Raw genomic sequence first — 23,307 nt, 5'->3', positions numbered from 1 at the left:
GGTAATTGTTAAGTCCCTTGAAGCAAATTTGTTGCTGGTTTGAACTTCAGCAGGTTGTCATGTCTATATAATCTAATTGCACTGAGTTGCTGCGATGTGATTGGCTGATTTAGATAGCTGTGTTAATGAGCAGTTTCACAGGTGTGCCTCATAATTAAAATGAATAAACATTCAGTCTCTTTAATTTCCTGTTATTTTTTTATTTTTTGTTTCATGGGTGCTTTTCATTGACACTGTGAGTCATCAGACCGGGCATCAGGCATCAGTAACCCTAATCCCTAAGTAAACTCTACGCTTTAGAGAAGCATAAAAGGACCATTTGAAAAGTACAAATAGGTTCTGAGTGTTTGTTGTTTGCTGATTGACGAGACTTAAAAAGGTGGTAAAGCCACGATCGGGACTGCAGTTTGAGCGTGGATCACCAGGGGAAAAAACATCATGCTGACCTTTATTTTATTTGTGCAAAATTAAACTTGAATTTTTTTTTATTGTTAGTGACTGGTTTTAAAAATATTTGTGTGAGCCGTGGACTTCTGGGAATCTGAGTTGGAAAGAGCTTGAGGAATACGGACTTGGGAAAACTAATTTCAAAAGCCAGAAATCACACGTTTAGATAACATTAGTTTGGGGTAAAGGTTAGTGTTGATCCGTGATAAAATCCAACTATGTGACCTGTCTTTGATTTTGCTAAACTAAAAATTTGGAGGTTCTGGATGCACAAGAAATCAAGTTTAAGGTTTTATATGCATAATAAAGAAAACTATTGTGATTAACAAAAAGGGGTTTTGAATAGTGCCCGTTTCCCACCAATTCTGGGTTCAACCAAAACAACATATCACAGTTTCCATAGAAACCTTTAAACCAAAGGAGATTTGTTCATTTATTTTTCATTTATTGTTACTTTGGTTAGATGACATGCACTTTTTACTTTACTTCAGTATGTCGATATGTTCACAATGAATACGTCCATGTTAATGTAATTTATTCTGTATTGAGTCAGATCATGGGGTTAGCTGTCAGACAGCCAGGGGATCTCCAGAATCTTTGGGATTTATCTCTAGAAACCGCAAACATCCTTATGAAATTTCACGCTGATACATCATCGAGTTTCTGTTTTCGGTCCGGTGATGCGTTGACAAACTGACCTCCGCAGATTCCGCAGACCCGAAATAAATGGTGGCACAGCTACAATTAGACATGTTTGCTGAAAACCATATCAGCAATGAGTCCACTTCCTGCCAAACGGCTCAGGAAATCCTCAACACACAGCACAGTGCATGGCTAATTAGATTTGACACTAGAGTAAAACTTTTATACAGGATCGTCTAACTGGTTCAGCATGCTGGAACTGCACTCACGTGGCCTCAGACGTCCTGTGGGCTCGAGAGAGCTCTGTGCAGTGCAAAGAGTGATTTAAAATAATAATAATAATGATAAAATGATGACTTGCAAATGAACCTACTGTACTGTAGAGTGAGGGTTGATGTGAAGCCCTCAGTCCTGCTGCGCACAGAGAGCCTTAACAAGTCACCAGCTCATAATGTGATTTCATATCTGTTTAAGGTTGTGTTTGGCGGTTGCCGGGCACCTGCTGTTGACGTGATGAACACTTGAGTTAACGGCGCAGCAGTACACTGGAAACATAGCAGGCGTGCCTCCACTAGGACTGTTTGGATTGTGGAGACAGATCAGACGGAGACTAAAGTTTAAATAGCAAAGAGAAGCACTTTTCACACGTTTCCACCTGTTTAATGAATGAACAACTACATCACCGTTAATGCATCCAGGAGTTGCATAATGAGCTTTGGGGGGATTTTATAAGGTGGTGACTTGTTATGGATGTAATCCGCCACATCCAGTCGCCTGTCCATTCGCTCCGACCACGCCAAGCCACTTTTACCAGCAGTCATGACACTTCTAAGTAGGACTTTAATCACTTTTTAATCTGATCACATTGCAACTAGGTAGCTGCCATATGAGTCAAATAAGAAGGCAGAAGCAGGTTTAGATAAATGCAGACATTTATTTTTTTTCTACTGATTTATAGCAGCCAGCCTTATTCTGGTTTTGTTCATGAAACTTATGAAAGACTTTATAATCATCCAACTCATCATCTGTCTCCCTCCCAGCAGTGACAGTGCTGCCATGGCATCAGGAACTCCAGATGTGACGACCAATCAGGAGCCTGCTGAAGTCCAGGAAGAGTGCTCAGGTAACAGTTTGATTAAATGTTTTCTGTTAATGTTTGATTGGGAATCCAGGCATATTCAGTATTAATGTATGCAGAGTGGCTGTCTTCGCTGTAATCACATGAAAAGGTCGTGTCTGTAATTTGCATGGTTTCAACCTTTTTTCTTTTCAGCTTCAACTCAGAGTTTGCAAGGTCATCGACACACAGGGAGAATGTGAAAATGACCTTTCAACTGTTTCTATTTGGCAGATGGTTCATACTTTCTATAGATTGCACAGTTAATGAGTTACTGTCCATCCTGTAATCATTCAGGCTGTAGCTAACGAGGCTTCCTTGCTTTAATTTCACAGTACAGACCAGTGAAAACCAGATAATCCAGGCACTTTGGCAGTTTTCTATATGAAAGTCTTCTGCATGAAAAGATTGTATTAATACAGACGTTATACTTTTTGCTTATTTTGCTTAATTTTATTTTAAAAGTTTGCAACAACTGAAACAAAATACATGTTTTTTCCAAATCAGTAGAATCTTATCAGTGCATGTTTTGTAAATCTCTGAGGTCTCATTTAGTGGGAACACACACAGTGGTGCACCACTGGTGCTTTCAGCTCTGATGACAATAATAAATGTTGTTTCAGAGATGCCTGGATGCTGGTACTCGCCAGCGATATCAGCAATGAGATTTTCTACTCACTCCCAGCAAAGATCCAATCAGCTCGAACGATCGCACACAAATATCTCCTTGCAGGTTGTGGCAGGAAATGGAGGAAAACACAAGGCTGTCGCACACAAGCGTGCACACAGTGTTTACAGATTAACAACAAACAGAGTGGGAACCAGGATGTAGATGTGTGTCGATGTGGAAAGGTTAAGTTGTGAGCTTCTTGTGAACACGGTGACTTAGGCAGACGTGATGAAACTGGTCTTTCGTGCTCAGGCTTGAGGTCCAAGATAATGTGAGTGAATAACAGGCAGTAGTTTCTTTTCAGGAAGCTCTCTGTTCGGTTTTGAATCTTGCGCTAATGCTGGTGCAATAATCCTGCTGAATTTTCAAGTTTGCTCCCTCGCTTTTCACAAGAAATGAACAGCCTCTAATTTTTCTGGTAGTTTTGTTTTTATGGAGAGAGATCCCAGCCCTGATATTGTTTCCCTTTCAAAGGTCACCATCCTCTCACAGTACAAGTTCAGCTGAGTTGCCCCTAATTTTGAGCTCAGGACTGTGTATAGGTCCTGTTAGTCATAATGGAGAAACTATAATATCTCAGCTCTACACTGACCTTCCACTGAATCAGCTGCCTTTTTCTAGGCAGACCTTTTGGCTTTAATGGAGTATTGTGCCTAAAATAGCACAATAAATGGTACTGTTGGGTGGTGCTTCCCCCTGATAGTTCATCTTGGCCATGCAGAAAGGCCTCTGACGTTTCATCAAAAAGCAGGTTGGAACCTCCTCAAGTAAAGACAGCACTTTGTGGACTGCAGTTATCCAACAATAACTTGTTCTGTGTGCAGTTTAATGGCATCTCATTAAGACGCTAAATTTGGTTTTCATTATAATTCGTTATATTTTGACAGACTTTTATTTTAGTGACGTCTTTGGGTTTCTGTGTTACACAAAAAATCCCAAAAGAAAATGCACCGCATGTGCTTAACATGATCTTGAGTGAGTGACCCAGAGATTTAAAGCATCTTGGCCTCAGCACCAGGTTTGGATTCCAAACATTTTTCAGTTGGGATTTAGCTCCAACCAGAAAGTGTATTTTTAGAAAAGAAGGAATGCTCAAGGATTCCCCACAGGGAGGAGAACGAAAATGACACAGCTCGTGGAACAAAAATGCATCTTATTTTGAAATCTCTACTGAAGAATGTCTGTGGATGGCTCAGGGGTAGGAGTCCTCAAAATAGTTTGACTACAGTTGTTTCGTTTGCTCCCGACTTCTTCTTTGTCATTGTTGTTTCTCTTCTGTGTCCTTTCTCTGGGGATGTTTTAAGTGCCTCCTGTGGTTCGTGTAACAAATAGTCCACCCGATTTATAGGTTGGCCGATATTATCAGGTGATATTAGTTATTTGCCACTCCTATGGGCATCAGGATTTTAAAGGCCACAAAATTAAAATTTAAAAAGTAGAGTAGAAACATTAAAAAAAACTGTTCGAGCATTTTAAAAGTCTTGACATTACATAGTTTGTCAGCCAGAGGGCACTCTTCTCTGTTTGGGACGCTACAAACACAGCAGCCAGCTGATCTGAGCAGAGTCGGGCTGAACATGGACGAGTAAAGAAACTACATAAAGTAAATGTTAGAAATCTGTTCATGTTTAGTGTGTCTGAAAAAAATGTATTGGAAAATCAAAATCTCCAAATATTGTTACTGCTGTTAAAAATCCTGTTTCTGTCTAGCTGTAATAACAATGAAAGATGTTGCACTCTGTGATGACTTTTATCTAATTACAAGTGTTTCTATTTGATGGCTACTTCAGTTTACTCAAAATATACAACAATAATGCATGCTTTTTTTCTCCCCACCTTACAAAACCTACAAAACCTACATTACCCACAATGCTCCTCAACCACTGACGGAGTTTGGAAAGCCTAGCTACATTCAGATTTTGTTTTTTCCCATCATCCTCAGCTGTATACAGGTCTACAGCTCTACCATTGCAATCAGTGCATTGCACACTGGTTTATGAATTTTTTTGAAGCAAGAAGCGCTGCCCCCTGCTGGCCGTTAGAAACAATCTGCACTTCTATAATGGCTTTGTTTTTCAAAACCACAGGCTGTGTTCATCTTTTATATACAGTCTATGGTTTGACCCAGTAAATATTAGCTAAGCTAATGAACATAGTAAACATTGGTAACATGTATAGCACTTACATTGTTACTATGTAGATGAATAAAAAAAAAAAGACCAACTCTGCACTACTCTTTATATTGATCATGTGGTTTGAAGACAAATGCGTAGTGTATAAGTGCTGAGCCAGCCCACATCCCTGTTGCATGTGAGATGGAGCGAGGACCATTTCAGGTTCTTGATGACAGCTGTTTGAGAAGTTATAAAAGAGCTGTTGAGTTTTTCCACTGTGGTGCTAATAGACACGGACCCACTGTGGGGGTAGGTTTACAAGCTTGAGTTTGTGTGTGTTTATGCATATGTGTATTTTCAGTTATGTCGGCCTCTGCAAACACACGCACACCTCGTTCGCTCTGTGTGGTTCCCTCTGGGCTGCCTACCTGTGTCTTTACAGCCACCGCAGGACTAATTGCTCTATAACTCGAGTTCACACTGGGGCAGTGTGTAAAGATGCCTTGTGTGTAATGTTCTCATCAGCATGTAACTGTGCACCACCATGCAATGATTCATTATTCTGTCTTCTCAGGAAAGAAAAAGTCCAAGTTCCAAACATTTAAAAGGTTCTTCGCCAGGAAGAAGAGAAAGGATCCATCAGCTGCAGGAGCGGACGCAAGCCTTAAAGCCAGCCAGTCGAGTGACAATGTCAGCAAAGCATCAGAGAGCAACACACTCACTCGAGCAGAGAAGGATAAAGGCTCTGGGTAAGATCGCACACGTGTGCTGAATGAAATGCTTTTATTTACAATCTGACGAAAGTACACAGAGCTCAACTAAGACCTGTCACGCCTCTACTTATTTATTATATGCTCATTTTGTCATATCTTCGTATTAAAGCTACAGTCGGTTGTAAATACTCGTAAATACACATTGAGTAGTGTGTATCATATATCTTCCAACAAATCGATAAACTTGGATTAATCTGTTCCGGATTCATGAACTTAATAAATTGTGCATAAATGTTCAGTGTTTTTTCAGGTTTGTATGGACGCGTTTGTAAAATAGTTTTACGTGTCCTCAGACTGCTTCATATTTGTGTGTGGATGTGAGTCCTTACACACAAATCATTGTACACATTTCTAAATCTTACTTTATGCTTGTGGATCATATCATAATCATTTGCAATCCTTTTGAGGCAAATTTCTCTCCATGAACTGGGAGAACTGGGAGGAGTAGGAAAATAAAATTCAGTTTAATTTATACAGCGCCAAATCACAACAGTCGCCTCAAGGTGCTTTATATTGTAAGGTAGACCCTACAATAATACATACAGAGAAAAACCCAACAATCATATGACCCCCTGTGAGCAAGCACTTTGGCGACAGTGGGAAGGAAAAAGTCCCTTTTAACAGGAAGAAACCTCCGGCAGAACCAGGCTCAGGGAGGGGCGGGGCCATCTGCTGTGATTGGTTGGGGTGAGAGAAGGAAGACAGGATAAAGACAAAATTCAGTTGATTGTGATTTTTAGTCCAATGACATCCAGTGGTGAGATTTTACACACTTTACCTTTAAGCATGGACCAACATTTCAAATAATTAGGTCAACCTGAGTCTAAGTAGACCCTGTGAGCCGAAAGGGTTCAGAATGCTCCAAACACTCAGTTTTAGACAGTTTTTTCTACTCCTGGCTGTGTGTGATGTCAGAGAGAAGAGATATCTAAAAACTGGTCATCTGTAGCACACATCTCTGGCTGTGACTAACCCACCGACCTGTTGATCAAACCTTCTGTTTGTGAGGGACAGGACAATAAGACAAAAGTCGATTTGAAGGAAGTGGAATGGAACTAAAACTACATAAACGGTGTGTTTTTAAGCAAAACTATTTTCCTCCCATTTCCCTTTCAAATGTAAAGCATCTAAAATGCTAGCTCTTATTATAGGGTTTAATTGAATCCAGAATATTATATCATTACTTTACTGCCATTTTTAAGGGATTCATCAAGAAACCGCACCGTTCTGTAGCCAAATGATATATTTCTGCTCACGTTGTTGGAGCTCATCCATCCATTCAGGTCAATAATGTCTCTCATGAGCTCATTTAAAAAAGGAAGGTTGTGTTTTAACATCCATCTCCTGTCCTGTCAAACTCACCTCAGCGAAGGCTCAGCGCTTCCTGTTTTTGTAACAATTAGAAGAATGTGTGTTTTCCTGTGGAAAAGTCCTGAATTTCTTTGTTTTCCTAAGTGGTGCCACTTCCTGCTTTGTCTCAGTCTGTCACAGGAAATATCTAGTTACATTTTAGTGATTTCTCTGATCATCATCCTAATTACTGGGAGACAACAAACCATGACTTAAACTACAAGTGTCTTTTCAGTTGATATATATTTTTATACGACAGAAGCGAGGCGAACACATTCCAAACACTCTGCATGGGGAGTTTATGGTATTTATTTTATGTCGTGATCCGCCATCTGGTTCTTTTTTCTTCTACCTGTCTTGTTATAGAAGCTGCGAAACATCACTCTGTGCTGTGTTTATTTCTTCGTCTTCCTGTTTCCCAAAGGTCGAAGATCAGTCTGGGAGGCAAAGCTTTGTCACATGACTCCGTGTTTGTTTCGGACTCATCGGAGGCGAACGAGGCTCTGGGGGCATCGCAGGACAGCATTCATGGGAAGGTGAAATCGCTCCAGGTATGCACACACAAACGCAGTTACCAGATCAAAGATGAACCACGTTAAAGTCCTCTCAGGTCTAGTACACCAGAGACCCCCGACCCCTTGACCTTTGACTACAGGGGTTATTAAGGAATAATAAACAAATAAAGATTCACAGTCTGACACATTTAAGTGTGTTTGGGAGTGAGCACTACTCCGGGCACTGTGAACAAAGTGCTGCCAGCAGATCTGCTATATATTAAACCTGTGGGATTATGAGTAATAAGTGGCATTAAATAAGCTTTGACTTTTTACACAAAAGTTTTGATCCATGTGTAATGTGATAAACGCAGCGGTTTGGACAGGCGGAACTGATGCGTTTCACAAATAGAGATTAAAGTTCTGTCAAAGCAAAATGAAAGGACCGTGTGATGAGAAGAACTGCAGACAGATAGAACGAGTATCTGTCACAACAGTGGGCTAAAAGGGGAAGACATGAGACCCAGACGGACGCGCTGACCTCCAGTGAAACTGCTCCACCGAGCTACAGAGGAGTGAGACTCAAACAACTCCTTTAAGCGGTTTTTGCTAAAAAGAAACACTTTCTCCTGTAAGCTAAAATAAAACAGAGGAAGTGTTTGATTTGGGCTTCTTTGTAGATCAGAAAGTGTGCAACGGACACGGGCAGAGTGCCTGATAATCAAATCCAAGAGAGTTTTCAGGCAAAACAGCCACAGATGTGTTGGCGAGATGCAAGTTGCTAATAGATTGATTTCCATAAAGTGAATTTACTGTGGAAAAACAATCTGATGGAGATTTCCTGACCTTAATCCTCGCTGTGAGCTGTGCTGCCTGTTTGATAAGCAGAATGAGGTCATTCCAGAGCCAAAAATAAACACATTATGTAAGGATCGATACACTACAAGGCCATTAACATGATGCACAGGAGAGTGACTTTCATGTAGTAACTCACTAAACAAGTGTGTTGCCACTGTGAGGGGTCCAGAAAGCTTCAGATAGAAAAAATTCCATTTGATGGTGTTTTTGGGCCTGTATTTGTTGTCCAGTAGTATAGCTCTTTAAGTATAGGAATTCAGGCAATACAGAAGCTACAAAGATGCAATTGCATGCTGTCCTACCAAAAAAAACCCACACAAAAACAGGACACCGGCTGACTGAGATGATATAAAAGACAGGTGTAGCTGCTGTGAGGTCAGCCACTGCTTTGTTATGTTTGTGTTATGTTTCAACGTCGCCTTCTTTGGTGTTTTGAAGCTGGATGTTACAGTCGAGGGGTAAATCTGACCGGGAAGCTCATTGGCTAGTAACATGTCAATCAGAAGTCATTAACGTTGGATCATCTTCCTTTCTGTCACTTAAAATGACCAAAATTTACAAAATGAGTTTAAAATTTTGCTCACTCTTACCCAAAACTAGTAACCTGGTCCATAAACCTATCAGGAAAGCGTTTACTGGGGTCAGGGCTAACAGCCGATTTCTCATCGGGGTATACAGGAGCAACCACAGCTATCACCCCCTGGTGGCCGTTAAAGAGAATGCAACTTTGCAGCTACAGTGTCTCCATCTTTTACACTGTCTGTGGCCCGACAAGTGGACATGTTTCACTTCACTACAAAGACTTTTGTCTTCTGTGGGACCGTGACTAAAGGGCAAACACTAACAACTGTAACACACTAACCACTGGTTCAACATATTTTTGATGCTGCCCCCTGGTGACAGTACACAGCTACTACATACAGGTGGAGCTCTGCCGTGCTCTGCGTTGGACCTATAGACTACCAGTGCACTATTACAGCGGAGCGGAGGATGAATTTGATACATTGAGGATGTCCACCCTGTCACACCGCAGCTAGCATCATGAGCAGAGTGATATGATTGGCAGGTGCAGTTTAATAGAAGGGTTAATGCTCACAAGAATCTTTGTGCAAGTGTCAGTTAGTTCCATTATATTCAACAGGGAGCAGACATCTGTACAGCTGATATGGGCAAACCAGTGCTAAAAGGGAGAAATGCATAAATGTGGTTTTTGAGGTGAACCCTCCCTTTAAGCACATTTTCACTCAAATTTAAATTAAAAAACTACATTTCAGATTAATTTTTGCTTCCACCCACAAACAGCTTCCAGTATATAAGCTGACGATGTTAAAATATAAACATTTAGAACAGCAGATTCTTTGTGACTTTATCAAGAAACTTGTATTGTGTGTCCGTGTGTGTCTGTGTGTGTTGGTGCGTGTCAGTGTCCAGCCCTGCTACAGAAAAGCTGTATTGTCCTGTGCTTTGAAACTGAGTAAATGAGTCCTTGACTGACTGTTACAGGGAAGCACGCAGATAAAGACTGTTTGAGTTTCTGCGATACCAGCCACACACACAGATACACAAACACAATCGCTTTCAAAGGGCTTTCGCTTCTCTGTCGAGTGCCCAGCTATGAGTCCTCACTGGTCATTCCCTGTTAGTCATATTCCACCACAGTAATGATCTTTTTTCCCCTGCAAACAGCTGTAATGCTCAATAAACGTGTACTCAAACACGCCATTGTTAGCCTTTCATACTGAGCTGTAGTTTATTAAACAGGGTCTCAGATATGGTGTTTCCCCAACTGTAAGTAATGATAAACACCTTCACTTCCTTATAAAACAAACAGGTGAGCACATGCCTGAAACGTGCACACACTAACCCTGCTGTCATAAATGTGCTCTTTTTTTCTCCTCTGCAGCTTCAGCTGAAGCAGGCCATCAAACTGGGCTCTCCACCGTCTCTGATGTGTGTGAAGAGGGCAGAAGATCCTGCGACCATGTCTGAGGATGATGGCCTACCCTGCAGCCCACCAGAATACACAACAGTTCACACGGTCTCGATAAAGACATGCTTTCAATGATGCCTTCCTTCTGTTAGTGCCCCTGAGTTTGGCTGCTAACGTTCTTCTCCTTGTTCTTGGTGCGTCTCCCAGAATCAGGCTCAGGCGAACAGTTCCATCAGTCTGGAGGGAATAGACAGCGATGAGGACCGGGTAAGCATCAGTGCAACGAAAACTAAGATACTGCATTGTTTATTTCATGCTTTGTTCCATTCACAACCGACACATTTACCGAGGAGTGAACTTCCACGCTGCGATGCTTTACAATCTGCACCGTGTCCTGCGTGTGGCATTACAACCAAAACAGCGATTCAAGTAAGATCGACGTGATTTGTAAAAGCCAGGAGGAATCTTTGTGGATGTGTTGGAGCTGTGTGCGATTGCTCCTCATGTGACTGTGGCGGAGAACAAATCTCATGATCCCGTCTAATCACTGAAACGCTGCTCTTGGTTCTAAATAAAAGCCCCTTCATGCAAAGTGACATCTTTCCCTATTTTCCCTCTTTGTCGCTCTGTTTCCCCTCTGTTGCTTTCTCTTTTAGTCTTTTTGTTTCAGCTTTCTCTTTTTTGTAGCTTAAATTGTCGTCTTCCTGACCCTGCGTATAAATCTGCGGTTTAACCAGTGTTACCCAGAATGCCCCATATTCTCCCTAACAATAATTTCAAATGAGTCCTTTTTTGGATCCAGAGAATCACAGTGCCAGTTCACGATAAGACAAATGTCCCGAGAACATCAGCTATCCAATTAGTCTCACTGACTATAATATGGCCTAGAAGCACAGTCAGCAAGCTATGACAAAGGAGCCTTTAATGATAGTGTACTTTTAGCAGTTTCAGGCGGGTTTTGGTCATTCTCCCACTGGAAAGAGCCACAAATGGCTGGCTACAATGACAGGCACACAAAACCCTGAAAATATCCCCTTTAAAGTCAATTCCACACACAGGAATGTGGTCAAGGATAGACTGCACTTACAGTGGCACTTTCTGCAGTTTATCCATCCACTGAGAATTCACTAAGACATCAATTGTTTACTTGATTGTGTTTTGTTTTTTTTTGTTTTCTTTTGTTTTGGTTTTTCCCCCCAGGCTTTATTTAGAAAATGAATTTGATTTATTTGCAACAATCCAAGCTTTGACTCACACCATCACTGTCAGCATACAGTCACTGTGGAGACTTGGGTCTAGGTCAGCCAGTGTTAAATGCATTTACAGTAAATATAAAGAGTGCAGACTTTGTCATCTTTTCACACATACTTGTCTGTAGTTTGTGGATATAAGTTGGTCATTAGAGGAGTTCAGACTGCCTGTTTCTATTAGCAGTGGATGACCAAACTGTGTGTAAGGCAAAGAACATCGTTTGAGAATGAGATGATCTGAGAATCATTTGCTGAGTCTATTATTTCCATTGTTGTAAAGTGAAGCCGGCACACAAATGCCTGTAATACTTCCAGATCCCAGCAGGGGGCGACTCTGCTAGTTGCATAAAGAAGCCAGATTGTCCATAGATCAGGCATAACATCATAATCACCTGTCTAATATTGTTTTGGTCCCCTGTTTTCTTCCAAAACAGTCCTAACCCATCGAGGAACCACTAGACCCCTGAAACTGTGCTGTGGTATCTGGCACCACGATGAACTTGTTTGTCCAGCACATCCCACAGATGCTTAAGTGGATTGAGATCTGGGGAATTTAGAGGCAAAATCAACACCTCAAACTCGTCCTTGTGCTCCTTAAACCATTCCTGAACTATATTTGCTTCGTGGCAGGGTCCTTTATCCCGCTGAAAGGGCTCACAGCCATCAGGGAATAACTGTTTGCATGAAAGGCTGCACATGGTCTGCAGCAGTGCTTAGTTAGGCTGTATGTGTCAAAGCAGGACCCAAGGTTTCCCAGCATCCTCAAAGGTTCCATTAGTGCCATTTATATGAAGCCACCTATTATGTAAGTGAACACTGACAGAGTTAGCAACCAGCTGATTAACAGCATAATCTTTATTGTTATTAGATGAGATCTAGATGAATTAAAAGCAGAATCAATACTGGATATAATATCAGGTGGCCAACTGGAAACGAATGGATACTAACATATAAGGTTACAGTGTATCACTTATTGCAGGTTTAAGGAATCAGTGTTTTTTAATTGTGAGTCACTGTTTGAGACTCGGTGATGAAACGGTGCTTCAGACATAACATTGGCTCAGCATCCTTTCTCACCATGGAGACTGGAACGTGATTGGCTGTTTACTTCTTTCAGTAACAGTGTCGTGTTTTTAAATCCTTTGCGGACATAAATGGAGAGGTTTATGTTCAACACATATCTGCAGCACAGGAAATAGTTGTCGTGTGCTGTGTGTGATAGTGGAAGATGGGCTTCTGTGTGTGTGTGTGTGTGTGTGTGTGTGTGTGTGTGTGTGTGTGTGTGTGTGTGTGTGTCTGTTTGGGTGTGGTCATAACCAATCCTCCAGCTTCTCTTCAAACCTTAAATGGAAGTCTGCAGCTTGACCTCTTCTTCCTCTGTATGTTGCTTTCCCCCTTTCCTTCTCTCTGACCTTCTTTTTCTTTTCTCCAGCCACAGTACATGTTATTCCACTGACCCAGTGTGTGTGTGTGTGTGTGTGTGTGTGTGTGTGTGTGTGTGTGTGTGTTCAGAGTGCATTCCAATGGTTTCTTTGGCAGTCAGCATGTCTGCTTGTAGTTAAAGCATTAAGAGTCTGCCTCTCCAACACACACACACACACACACACACACAGAGGGAAACCTATATATTGTTAAAGAACAACTGTGTTATGCGATATTTCATGAATACGTTTTAAGGGTAATTTCAGTTAGATCATAAAACAAACCATGTGTTCATACAACACAACACAGTTTTTGGTTTACATGCAGAATGAAAACTCTGAAATGGTATTTTACAGTCTAACAGATGCAGACAGACATTAGCATGTAGCGTGTGTTGCAGTGTTAAACTGTGTGTGTGTGTGTGTGTGTGTGTGTGTGTTTAGTGGAAGAAGAGCAGTGTTTTTGTGAGTTTTGTGTTGAAATAAGTGAAAATGTGAGTTTGTGAGAGGTGAGAGAGGTAAGTTTCTGTGATGACAGACTAGTGTTGGTTCTGCAGATAAGGACTGCTCATGTTTGTACAGCTGGACTCCCCCTCTCTTGCTCAGTCTCTGGCTACTTGTCTGCATCCTTGGGGGATTTTTGAATGTTTGTGCTTTTAAGCTTCTTACAAGTGTGGCTGATGTCTGAGAGTTGACTACCTCTATTTGGAGCTGTCCCACTTGGGGGGGTGGACAATTGGATGGATGGTCAAATTCTGTCCCCAGAGATCTCTCCTGGTTGAGTGTTGCTAAATGCTAAATGAGTGTTTCCTGTCTTCCCAGCTGTCCTGCGCAGCCTCCAGCAGAGCAGTGAGCCCCCTGGTGGTTCCAGGAGACTTCAGCCAGCCGGCCAGTCCTTTTGTCTGTCTGGATAACTCTGCAGCCAAACACAAGCTGGCCCTGAGGCAAAAAGCCAGGAGGAGACCTGCCAGTGTAAGAGGGGGAACAAAAGCTCTAGCATGAATAAACACTAATACTCCCATTACTTTAAATGGATCTTTATAGCTTTTCATGGCGTGGCTCTCATTGCATAGAGTCTGTTTTGTGATAAAACTGGACCTAAAAAAGTAATTCCCCAACTATGAAAAAGAAACATAAACAGTGGGACAATCAAAGTGATTAGTCAATAGTTTCCCCACATTATCTAAAAACCTTTTTATATGGAGGTTAAACTGAAAGTGAGTGCAGAAAAGTACAGCAGCCAGAGAACGGGTCAGGTGGTCCTGTTTGCACAGGCGTTTGTCCTTCTCAGTTATTCAAACTTTTCAAAGAAGTTACGCTGAGAAAAAAAGTGATTTTACTAATACAAATTCATGAGAGCTGTTGCTGTATTGGATGTTATCACATGTATGCTGCTACAGTTTTCTAGGACTGCTTAGCTGACTGTTCATTTGGCGATTGATGATGCTGATGTCACCACAAATGTCTCGTTTCTGTGCAGCGAACAGAGGGGAAAGCAGGGCAAGAGTCTGAGGTGGAGGCGAAGCTGACGACCTCCACAGAGGACCAGCAGGAGGCAGAAGGTGTGCGCACAAAGCCCTTAGTTTTCATGTATGGAAGCCTGTGAATGCCAATATTAAAACAAAAGTATTTAATCAAATAGAAGGGTTATAGTCCACATGAGTGCAAAAGATACATGTATGTATTTTTTTAAGTTATTTTGGTAACACTGTAATTAAATGGAATATCGCTGTATTTTATGTGAAATTACAATGCAATTATATTTATGTACACTTAAACATAAGAATAAGGGGAGAACAAATCAGGTTTTTACAGGAAACAAAGATATATTTCTACTGTGAGTAATTTTAAGTACTGCATAACCTTACAAGAAACCAGACACACATTTTAGTGTAAATAATTTTAATTACAACAGTTGAATAATAGAAAATCAGTCATGAATATAACTTTTTTATTTCTTTTACAAAGTTATTTAATATTCATTATATTTATATATATTTATTTATAATTATTATTATTTTTTATAGATAATTCACACAAATAATAATGAAGTGGTTACGTTTTATATTGGCTGCCATCAGCTTCCATATACTTGTTACTTATAAGTTTGATGATAAGATGACACTTTTTTGTGTGTTTGATTCAGAAGTGGCTGATGTTCTGCTGAAACCAGAAGTTGAGAGGGAGGAAAATGAGGAGGAGGAGGAGAGCGAGGAGAAGGATCAACCACAACATTCCATACAATCCCTGTTGGGAGATGAGGAGGAGGGAGAAGATGAGTCCGAAGCCGAACAGGATGTTTCTCACGGCCCGGACACTTCCTGTCCTCCTGAGCCAAGTCACTCGGAGGAAGAAGACTCCGACAGCCAGCCCCTGCCCTCCTCCAAGCTCAGCTCGAGCGCCTCCTCTCTGGATAGTCCCAGGTGAATAGAAATGGTTTCCTTTTGGTTTTCCCCTCCCAGGAGTGTAGCTTGGTTTGTTTTATCTTATCTCTTGATTTCTGCTTCTAGGGCCACACCAGAGCCCCCTTCTGGCTTGACGGGCACAAGCATGGCTTCCAGTGCAGCGGAGAGTAAGGATGTAAGTGACTCTGCATCTGAAAGTGAAGAAGATGGGGTCCAGAACCACGGGGAGGAGGAGAACTCCTTCTTACAGGAGGTGCTGAGCTCTTTGAAGACCCCCCTCGTGTCTGCCTCGCTCGATATGAAAACTGAGGGCGCTGTCCTGGAGATAAAGGAGGAAGAGGTCAAAGAAAAGGAGGAAGAAGAGGTAGAAATGGAAGAAGGAGAGGAGGCTAAGGAAGAAGAGGAAGAGGTGGATGAGTCCCTCAGTTCTCAGGCTGCTCCCTCGTGCTCCATGCTGTCAGATCAGACCACGAAGGAAGAGGAGCAGGTTGTCACTTCCTTGTGGCAGGAAGAAGAAGGAGGAGGAGGAGGAGTGGATGCTGAGGAAGAAACAGAGGAGGAGGAAGAGGAGGAAGAACCAGTTGTGGAGAGATTTATTCGATCTGATGTATGAATCTTTGGTTATTTGACATTTTAAATGGATTTTGTGTGGAAGATAAAAGGCCCATGCCTTCCTCACTTACCCTAAACTCCTCTGACGCTGCTTCGTGAGTGTCTCCATATATTAGGCAGTTTATATGTCAGCCAATGCGCACTGTGGCAGGAATATAGGGAAGCATATGATGTGAAGCTACAAATGCAGACACGGTCCAAAACTAGAACAAGACTTGCATGAGATATGAATGTCCCACGGACGGAGAAAATGAGGGAACACAGATTCTAGTGCAAGGGAACTTTAAAAAAAAATGTTCATCCACTTTATTTTTAAAAATCTAAATAAGGTTAAATTGAATTTAGATTTTTAAAGAAATGAGAGATTAGCCTGATCCAGCATTAACTAAAAGCTTTATCAGAAAGACATTTGTCACTAAAAGCTCTTTCAGATATGATAGAGGCATGGAGTTATTATTTTCTCATTTATAGGACGTTTTTATTTAATTGCAACTTTTGCTTTTTATTCAGTTTAGTTTCTCTCGGGAAATGGAAAACAAAGGTAGATACAAGAAAATAGATTTAACATGATCATGGTTTTTTGGGGTTTTTCTTGGGCAGCGTGGAGGTACAGTGGTTAGCACTGTTGCCTCACAGGTTCTGAGTTCAATTCCACCATCAGGCCGGGGTCTTTCTGTGCGTGTTCTCCCCGTGTTTGCGTGGGTTCTCTCTGGGTCCTCTGGCTTCCTCCCACAGTCCAAAGACATGCAATTAGTTGGGATAGGTTAATTGGAAATTCTAAATTGCCCATAGGTATGAATGTGAGTGTGAATGGTTGTCTGTGTTTGTGTGTTAGCCCTGCGACAGACTGGCGACCTGTCCAGGGTGTATCCTGCCTCCCGCCCTAAGGCAGCTGGGATAGGCTCCAGCGCCCCGCGTGACCCTTAAAAAGGATAAGCGGAAGCGAATGGATGGATGGATGTGATCATGTTTTCTTAAATCTCTTTCATGCCATTTAGCCACAGTCACATTCCCTTTTTTTTCCTTTTTTTTCACTTGCTAGGATGAGGAGGAAGGAGAAGAGCAGGCAGTGGAAGTCAAGCCTGAAGAGGACGACAGCGTGCTCTCATGCCAAACTATCAGCCAGGCAGGTGACGACAACGTGGAAGAAGAAGATGGGGAGAGTGAGGGAGGGGACGAGGAGGAGGCAATCAAGCTGGAGAAGAAGTCTGAAATGGAGGAGGAGGAGGAAGGGCGGGAGATGAGGGAAGAGGATGAGGAAGTCGAGACGACTGAAAGGACAGAAGTGGAGGAGGCAGAGGAAGCAGTGGAAGGAGAGGAGAGAGGTGCAGAAGAGATGCCTGAGATGCTTCCGGATACGCCGGGTGAAGAAGTTCAGGTGGTGGCGCAGGAGGCGGATGAAGGTGTGGCACTTGAAGGTGACGCCGTGTGCGCTGTAAAACTCAAAGATGATGATCAAATCCCAGCAGAGATGAGCGATCAAGGACTCACCACGGAGCAGAAGGAGCAAGATTTCAACCAAAACTCTGGAGACGAGACTGAAGAAGGAGAAGACACAGTAGAGGAGGGGGCTGACCTCAGCGCGGGGTTAGACCAATCGGAGAAAGGCGTGGGAGCGAGCCAGAGTGATGCAGATCAAAGCGAACAGGAGCTGGAGAGCGAGGAAGCAACGCCGCAGTCAGACACCAAACAGATGGAGGAGTGTCCGAGTGAAGCCGCAGAGCAAGATGACGGCTCCCCCGAGCATTCTCCTTTGTCCCTGCGACATCATGAGCCTCAGTCACCAAAGAGCGAGGCCAGGAGTCCCACCAAGACCAGCACAGCGATCGTCCACATAAATCTAGTTTCTCCCAGCTCAGAAAAAGCCACGTCTTTATTCCAGCTGCCTCCAGCTGCTGCAGATTCCAGTGACAGCGCCAGTGAGGCGGCTTCACATGACACAGAGTCCACCTCTGCAGATAAAGAGGAAGCTGACGCTGTGGAGGAGGAGGAAGACGAAGAAACGCATCAAGACGCTGCATCTCCTGCACCTGCTGAGGAAAAGACAAGCCAGCCGCCCTGCAGCCCCGATCAGACTAAAGTCCGCTTCACGATCGCTCCCGCCTGGCAGAGATCGCAAAGTCTGAACCCTCCTCCTTCCCCGCCTGCTTCCGTCTCCTCCCCCTTCGCTGTCGCATCATCCAGCTGCGAGGAGCTGGAGACTGTGACCGAGGATTCGGTCACGAAAGCAGAACCGGCAACTTCACCAAAGGTTGAGTTGGTGCTGAGCCCCAGTAGGGTGAAAACCGCCAAACCACAAAGCAGTGTGACACCGGCTCCACCCACGATCTCTACTTCTGTGAGCATTGAAGGTAAGAGCGCTGAACGTGTGTGATGGTAGATGATGAAGCCGTTTTTTGCAGGGACAGGATCCACTTTGGTTGTGTTTAGACAAGGCTGATTTTACTGGACTCGCACGTGCACTACTGTGTATGCTTTAAAGTGAACCTTGCAAACATTGGATGTTTGCTGTCTGAAGCGTCCTAATCTGTATCACAGGAGGGTAAATTATAACCACTTTTTCCTACGCTGCCACCTGCAGAGAGCTCAGTGATTGTAGAGGGAAACCCGGACAATCCCTTCGGAGTTCGGCTGAGGAAGACGTCGGCTCTGCTGCGCTTCAGCTCAGAGGAGGAAAACACAGAGGTGATTGAAAAGCTTTTTAAGGGTTTCTAGGACACTGAACTTCTTACCTCTCAAACACCATGCAGGAAACCTGAAACTTTAAGCTTAAATTCATGTCAAAAGTATTATTTGTTTTATTTATTATCCTTTAGCCTCCGACTGAGTCACAAACTCAGCCACCCAGCTCTAAAGTTGACTCCCCGCAGCCAGTCAGTGTTAAGCCCTCCATCTGTCCACCGGTCAGCATCAAACCTGCGCTGCCTAAGAAGCCAGAGGTTCAAGCTGACAGTGGAGGGAAACTGAAGCGCGTCTCAGGTGTGTGTCCATGTTCATCTTTACTTAAAGAGGAATTATCATGCTTCTTCTTTGCTTCTGTCATGTATACACTGTGTCAGTGGTGGATGTTCATATTAAACATGGCCACGGCTCAGGCTATAGACTGCTCGAACTGCTCACGGACAAGATCACAGCAGCGCTGCGCAGCCTCGCCGTATTAATCTGCTCGAGCGTAACAATCCTGAACTCAACAAGTGTAAGAAAGCAGCTCTCGAGCCAGCCTGTGGCGTAACAACTGTGTATGTTGTTAATTTAGATTCAGTTGCGGGCCGCGCTGTTTCTGCTGGATCTGATCCTCCCAGCTGGATCTCTGTGGCCAAACAGAAGCAGAAGATCTATAAGGAAAACTCACTGGAGGAGATCACTGTCAAGAAGGTAGACTTACAGAGACGCACAAAAACAGGATGCATGCGTGCAGAGTACGCCGCCACCACGGGATCTGTATGTGACTGTTCTGCTGCTGCTCTTTCAGGAGGACCAAGAGAGAAAGTCTTCACTTCCAACATACGTCTGCTCAGCTGCAAGCAAGGAGCAAGGCACCAAAACAGCTGAAACCAAAGGCAAAGGTCAGCACGCACACACATGCAAACACACACAGTCCATTTATTAGGCTCCTTTGTCATTTTGTGTCAGTTTCACTATGCACTGCTTCCCTCGTCTGGTCAGTCTCTGCTACTACACTAGATAAACAATTCACACTTTGTGTTGGAGGTTGACTGTAATGATTGTACATAACAGTTAGGCAGAAATTCACACATAAACAGTACAGTGTAGAAAACACTGGACACTATTTTCAGACACACTCTGGCCTCACGTGGGTGGTGTCAGGTGAAAGGTGGTGTTGCACAACAGCCTGAAGTTAGTACTGAAGAAGTCTTTGCACAGTGGCAAAATATTTAGGCTCACATAATTATTCGAACTATTTACAGAGGTCATAATAGTCTGTAAGCTTTAAATTTAAAATATATTTCTGTCAAAGTCTCCTCTCGGTTTTATTGTTTACGTGTGTGTGTGTGTGTGTGTGTGTGTGTGTGTGTGTGTGTGTTTTCTCGCAGGGGCTCATTTGGAGATGAGCAAGCCATCAGTGTCTCCAGATAAGGAGACCAGAAGGCCTTTCTCTCCTCCGACTCCAGTGCCGCCTCAGCCTTTAAAATCCCAGCCCCTCCCCTGTGTTGCCCCCAAACCCTACGTCCCACCACCCCAAGCAAAGTACCCACCACAACCTAACCCTCCCCAACGATCCCTGTCAATACCAGAGGCTCCAAAATCTCCTGCTACTCCGTCATCTCCCTCTAAAACTCCGCCCCCGCTCACCTGCCCCCCATTTCCATCGAGGACCGCCTCGGAAAAGCCCATCCTGAGAGCGCCGGGGCTTCCTGGACAGACGCCGCCCTCCCAGCGAAACCTGCCTCCCACGACTCTGGCCCAGGATGAGCCCCCCTGGATGGCACTGGCCAAGAAGAAAGCCAAAGCCTGGAGCGAGATGCCCCAGATAGTCCAGTGACAGGCCAGGTCAGATTAAGAGAAACCACACGCCCCCCCCCCCGTGGGACCTGAAAGGCTCCAGGATGGAGCAGAACCGGTTTGCACACAAACATCTTTTAATCCTGAGCTTCAGACTTTAGATTGGTGTAAAATGCCCAGCTCCACAGCTGAAGGCAGGCTCTCTTTCACTCCTTTATTTCTGTTTTCTAAATGACACGGTAGGACCCCGAAAGTTAACGCGTCTTACTCGAGGAGGATATTTTTTTGTTTGTTTGTTTGGTTTTAAAGATTTGTAGTTTGGGATGAGGTGCTGGAATGAGACACCTGCAGCCTCACACCAGTACGTTTTAACTTTAACTCGGATGAATCCACTTCACATCACTAAACATTTCAGGAAAGGGAACACAGAGATGTTATTTTATATGAGAACACTTCATTTACCCAGGACGATGATAAAGTAACAGAAAAAATCTTCTGTTCTATCTTAAGAATGGACCTACATGATGCTGCCGGCCTGTGTGTGTGTGTGTGTGTGTTTATAATAAGGCAGGTATAAATGCTGATATATTTGAGGAAAATGGAATAGTCTGTGGTCTGAGAGTGAGATGAGGATTACATCCAGAGCTGTTCTTTGTTTTTTTTGTTTTTAATCAAATCTACTTTTAGAGAAGCACGTCCAATCAGGTCCATGGACACTCCTGTTTCAGGCTCGTCCGTGTAAATTATATTTTTTCATTTTCACTTTTGATATTTTTGAATTCTCTTTTTGATATTTTGATCAACTCCAAGCATCCTGCAGAAATCTCCCAAACCCCGCCCCCAAAAAGCTGATAATCAGTAAGCGCTGCCGCTGCGTTCACAGTCATCTGTTTGAAATTGTTTAATGCATCGCTGCGTTGCAGAGTGTTGTTGACTATGAATCCTTTTCCAGTGTAAATGAAACATAAGTATAAAGCTACTTAGGCACTTAGAGCTGGGTTTGCTGCGGGATGCGTCGTCTGTGTCATTTCAGTGTCTGGCAGTAAGCATATGCAGATATGTGATACTCGTTTTGTATTGCCTTTTGAGAATTTGTCTTGTACATAATAATGCGCAGTAAAGAACAAATTATAAAGCATGTTTCTGTGTTTGTTTGTTTGTACCTCAGGAGTGGAGCACAGTCGGAAATGTGATGTCTTAACTGTGAAACTTTGGTTTGATTTGAACCCTTTAACACAAATATGAGCGGTGTGTCCGACACTCACAGGCTGGACACACCGGTACAGCATTTTCATTCCCCGGACTTTGTGACATTATCGGGATTCCTTTCCCCGCCCTGGTTGCGTTTTCACCTTCACATAATGTTTTTAGGCTTTAAAACAGACACCCTACCACCCCCACAGGCCTAATAGTGGTTTGGTCCACTGCTAATCCCTAACTCTTTAACTTTGCAGATTTGATCTTAAAACAAAGGATGTGTGAGTTGTTCTTTACTTCCTGTAGAATAAAACTTCAGTTTGGTTGTGTGTATTTTCTTAACCTCCATCACATCCTCACATTTCACTATGGCAGCCATATAGTTGCGGATCAGCCACACCTCCTAATGGTTCTGGAAGCAGGCGGCATCTTTGTGAGTTTCAGTAGTTTGGTAGCTTTTTTCTTCATCTTCTTCTTCACTCTCTCCATGTGTCATCACATTTAAACCTTTTCAAGCAAAAACAGGAAGTGAATCATAAGCAGGCTTTAACTTCTTTGGCTGGTTTGTGTGTTTGTAGACAGATAATGGCATCTCAATAAAATCAGAACCGTGCATACACACCAACGAAGCCTTTACAGGTTTGTAGTCGAAGACAAAAAAACACACAATGGTCAGGGTTGGCTGACAGTGTGGTCTCCGGACTCGAAGGCAGCCGAGGCAGGTGTGCAGCTGGTTCTAGTCTTTAACTGGGATGTAAGTGCTGCTCAGGACTGACTGAGATCAAGCTCACAGTCGGTGTTTTGTCAGGTTGTTTGATGTGCTGCATGTTTACAGTGACTGCTTCCTTACTGAACTGCATCAGGAGCACTATCTCAGTGTCCCTTTAAGGCTCAAGATCATATATGACCAACAAATATGATTCATTATTATTATTCAGCTGCACACAGACGACTCAGATGTGTGCTTCTTGTAACAGACTGATGCCTTCCTAACTATCAATCCTCTTACTGTAAGCATCAAACAAGCAAAGAAATGGGATTAGATTCTAAACTAGTGGAATTATTGCAGATGGAAAATAGCTTAATGTGAAAATTAGTCCAGAAAACACATGCAAGTTTATGGCAGAGTGGACTGATCAAACACTCGAGACGTCGATCTGTACAGTAGGGTAACATATTTTTTTCCCTGCATTGTTTAAGTGAAGCTTAGGCTCATTTTTCAAGCAAAAACTTTTCTTTCATTTCTCCCAAACACGGCCTCATGGACTCACTTGACCGTCTTGGCGTGTACACATGCCTGCAAACGTGCGGCCTTTATTTGTTTGTGTGCCTTTCTCCTTGTGTGTGGCCAAAATGTGAGCCAAATGTTTGTGCGCGCCTGCTCGCATGAACGGGTGTGAGCGGGCCGCTTGCATGCGTATGATTGATGGTTGCCTTGTGTTTGCGCACAGGAAGCTGTAATCAACTCCCCAGATGTCTTTTCTGGGCGAGTTAGGTAACGCCGCGGCTGCCCTACTTCTGATACACACACTATAGCACACATGCACATGTGGCGCCTAAAGT

The 23,307-nt window shown here is 43.2% G+C and overlaps 1 protein-coding gene across 2 annotated transcripts in view; it reads left to right on the top strand.

Moving 5' to 3' along the window:
- LOC134646095 (CRACD-like protein) overlaps positions 1 to 21,685 on the top strand; it is a 46,726-nt gene extending 25,041 nt beyond the window's left edge. For both annotated transcript variants that reach the window (XM_063499798.1, XM_063499806.1), the window contains exons 2-16: positions 2,130 to 2,212; positions 5,565 to 5,739; positions 7,538 to 7,664; positions 10,369 to 10,503; positions 10,603 to 10,662; positions 13,889 to 14,038; positions 14,547 to 14,628; positions 15,213 to 15,489; positions 15,577 to 16,078; positions 17,126 to 18,434; positions 18,665 to 18,768; positions 18,900 to 19,062; positions 19,340 to 19,458; positions 19,556 to 19,649; positions 20,139 to 21,685. In XM_063499798.1, the coding sequence (XP_063355868.1) occupies positions 2,130 to 2,212; positions 5,565 to 5,739; positions 7,538 to 7,664; positions 10,369 to 10,503; positions 10,603 to 10,662; positions 13,889 to 14,038; positions 14,547 to 14,628; positions 15,213 to 15,489; positions 15,577 to 16,078; positions 17,126 to 18,434; positions 18,665 to 18,768; positions 18,900 to 19,062; positions 19,340 to 19,458; positions 19,556 to 19,649; positions 20,139 to 20,587 (3,829 nt within the window). In that variant the 3' untranslated portion in view covers positions 20,588 to 21,685. The remainder of the gene's footprint in view (positions 1 to 2,129; positions 2,213 to 5,564; positions 5,740 to 7,537; positions 7,665 to 10,368; positions 10,504 to 10,602; positions 10,663 to 13,888; positions 14,039 to 14,546; positions 14,629 to 15,212; positions 15,490 to 15,576; positions 16,079 to 17,125; positions 18,435 to 18,664; positions 18,769 to 18,899; positions 19,063 to 19,339; positions 19,459 to 19,555; positions 19,650 to 20,138) is intronic.
- The last annotated feature ends 1,622 nt before the right edge of the window (positions 21,686 to 23,307 follow it).

This window comes from Pelmatolapia mariae, linkage group LG2, assembly GCF_036321145.2.
Source record: "Pelmatolapia mariae isolate MD_Pm_ZW linkage group LG2, Pm_UMD_F_2, whole genome shotgun sequence".
Lineage (NCBI taxonomy): Eukaryota > Metazoa > Chordata > Actinopteri > Cichliformes > Cichlidae > Pelmatolapia > Pelmatolapia mariae.
The sequence above is the reverse complement of the archived record's forward strand: the minus strand, read 5'-3'. Positions and strand labels throughout refer to the sequence as shown.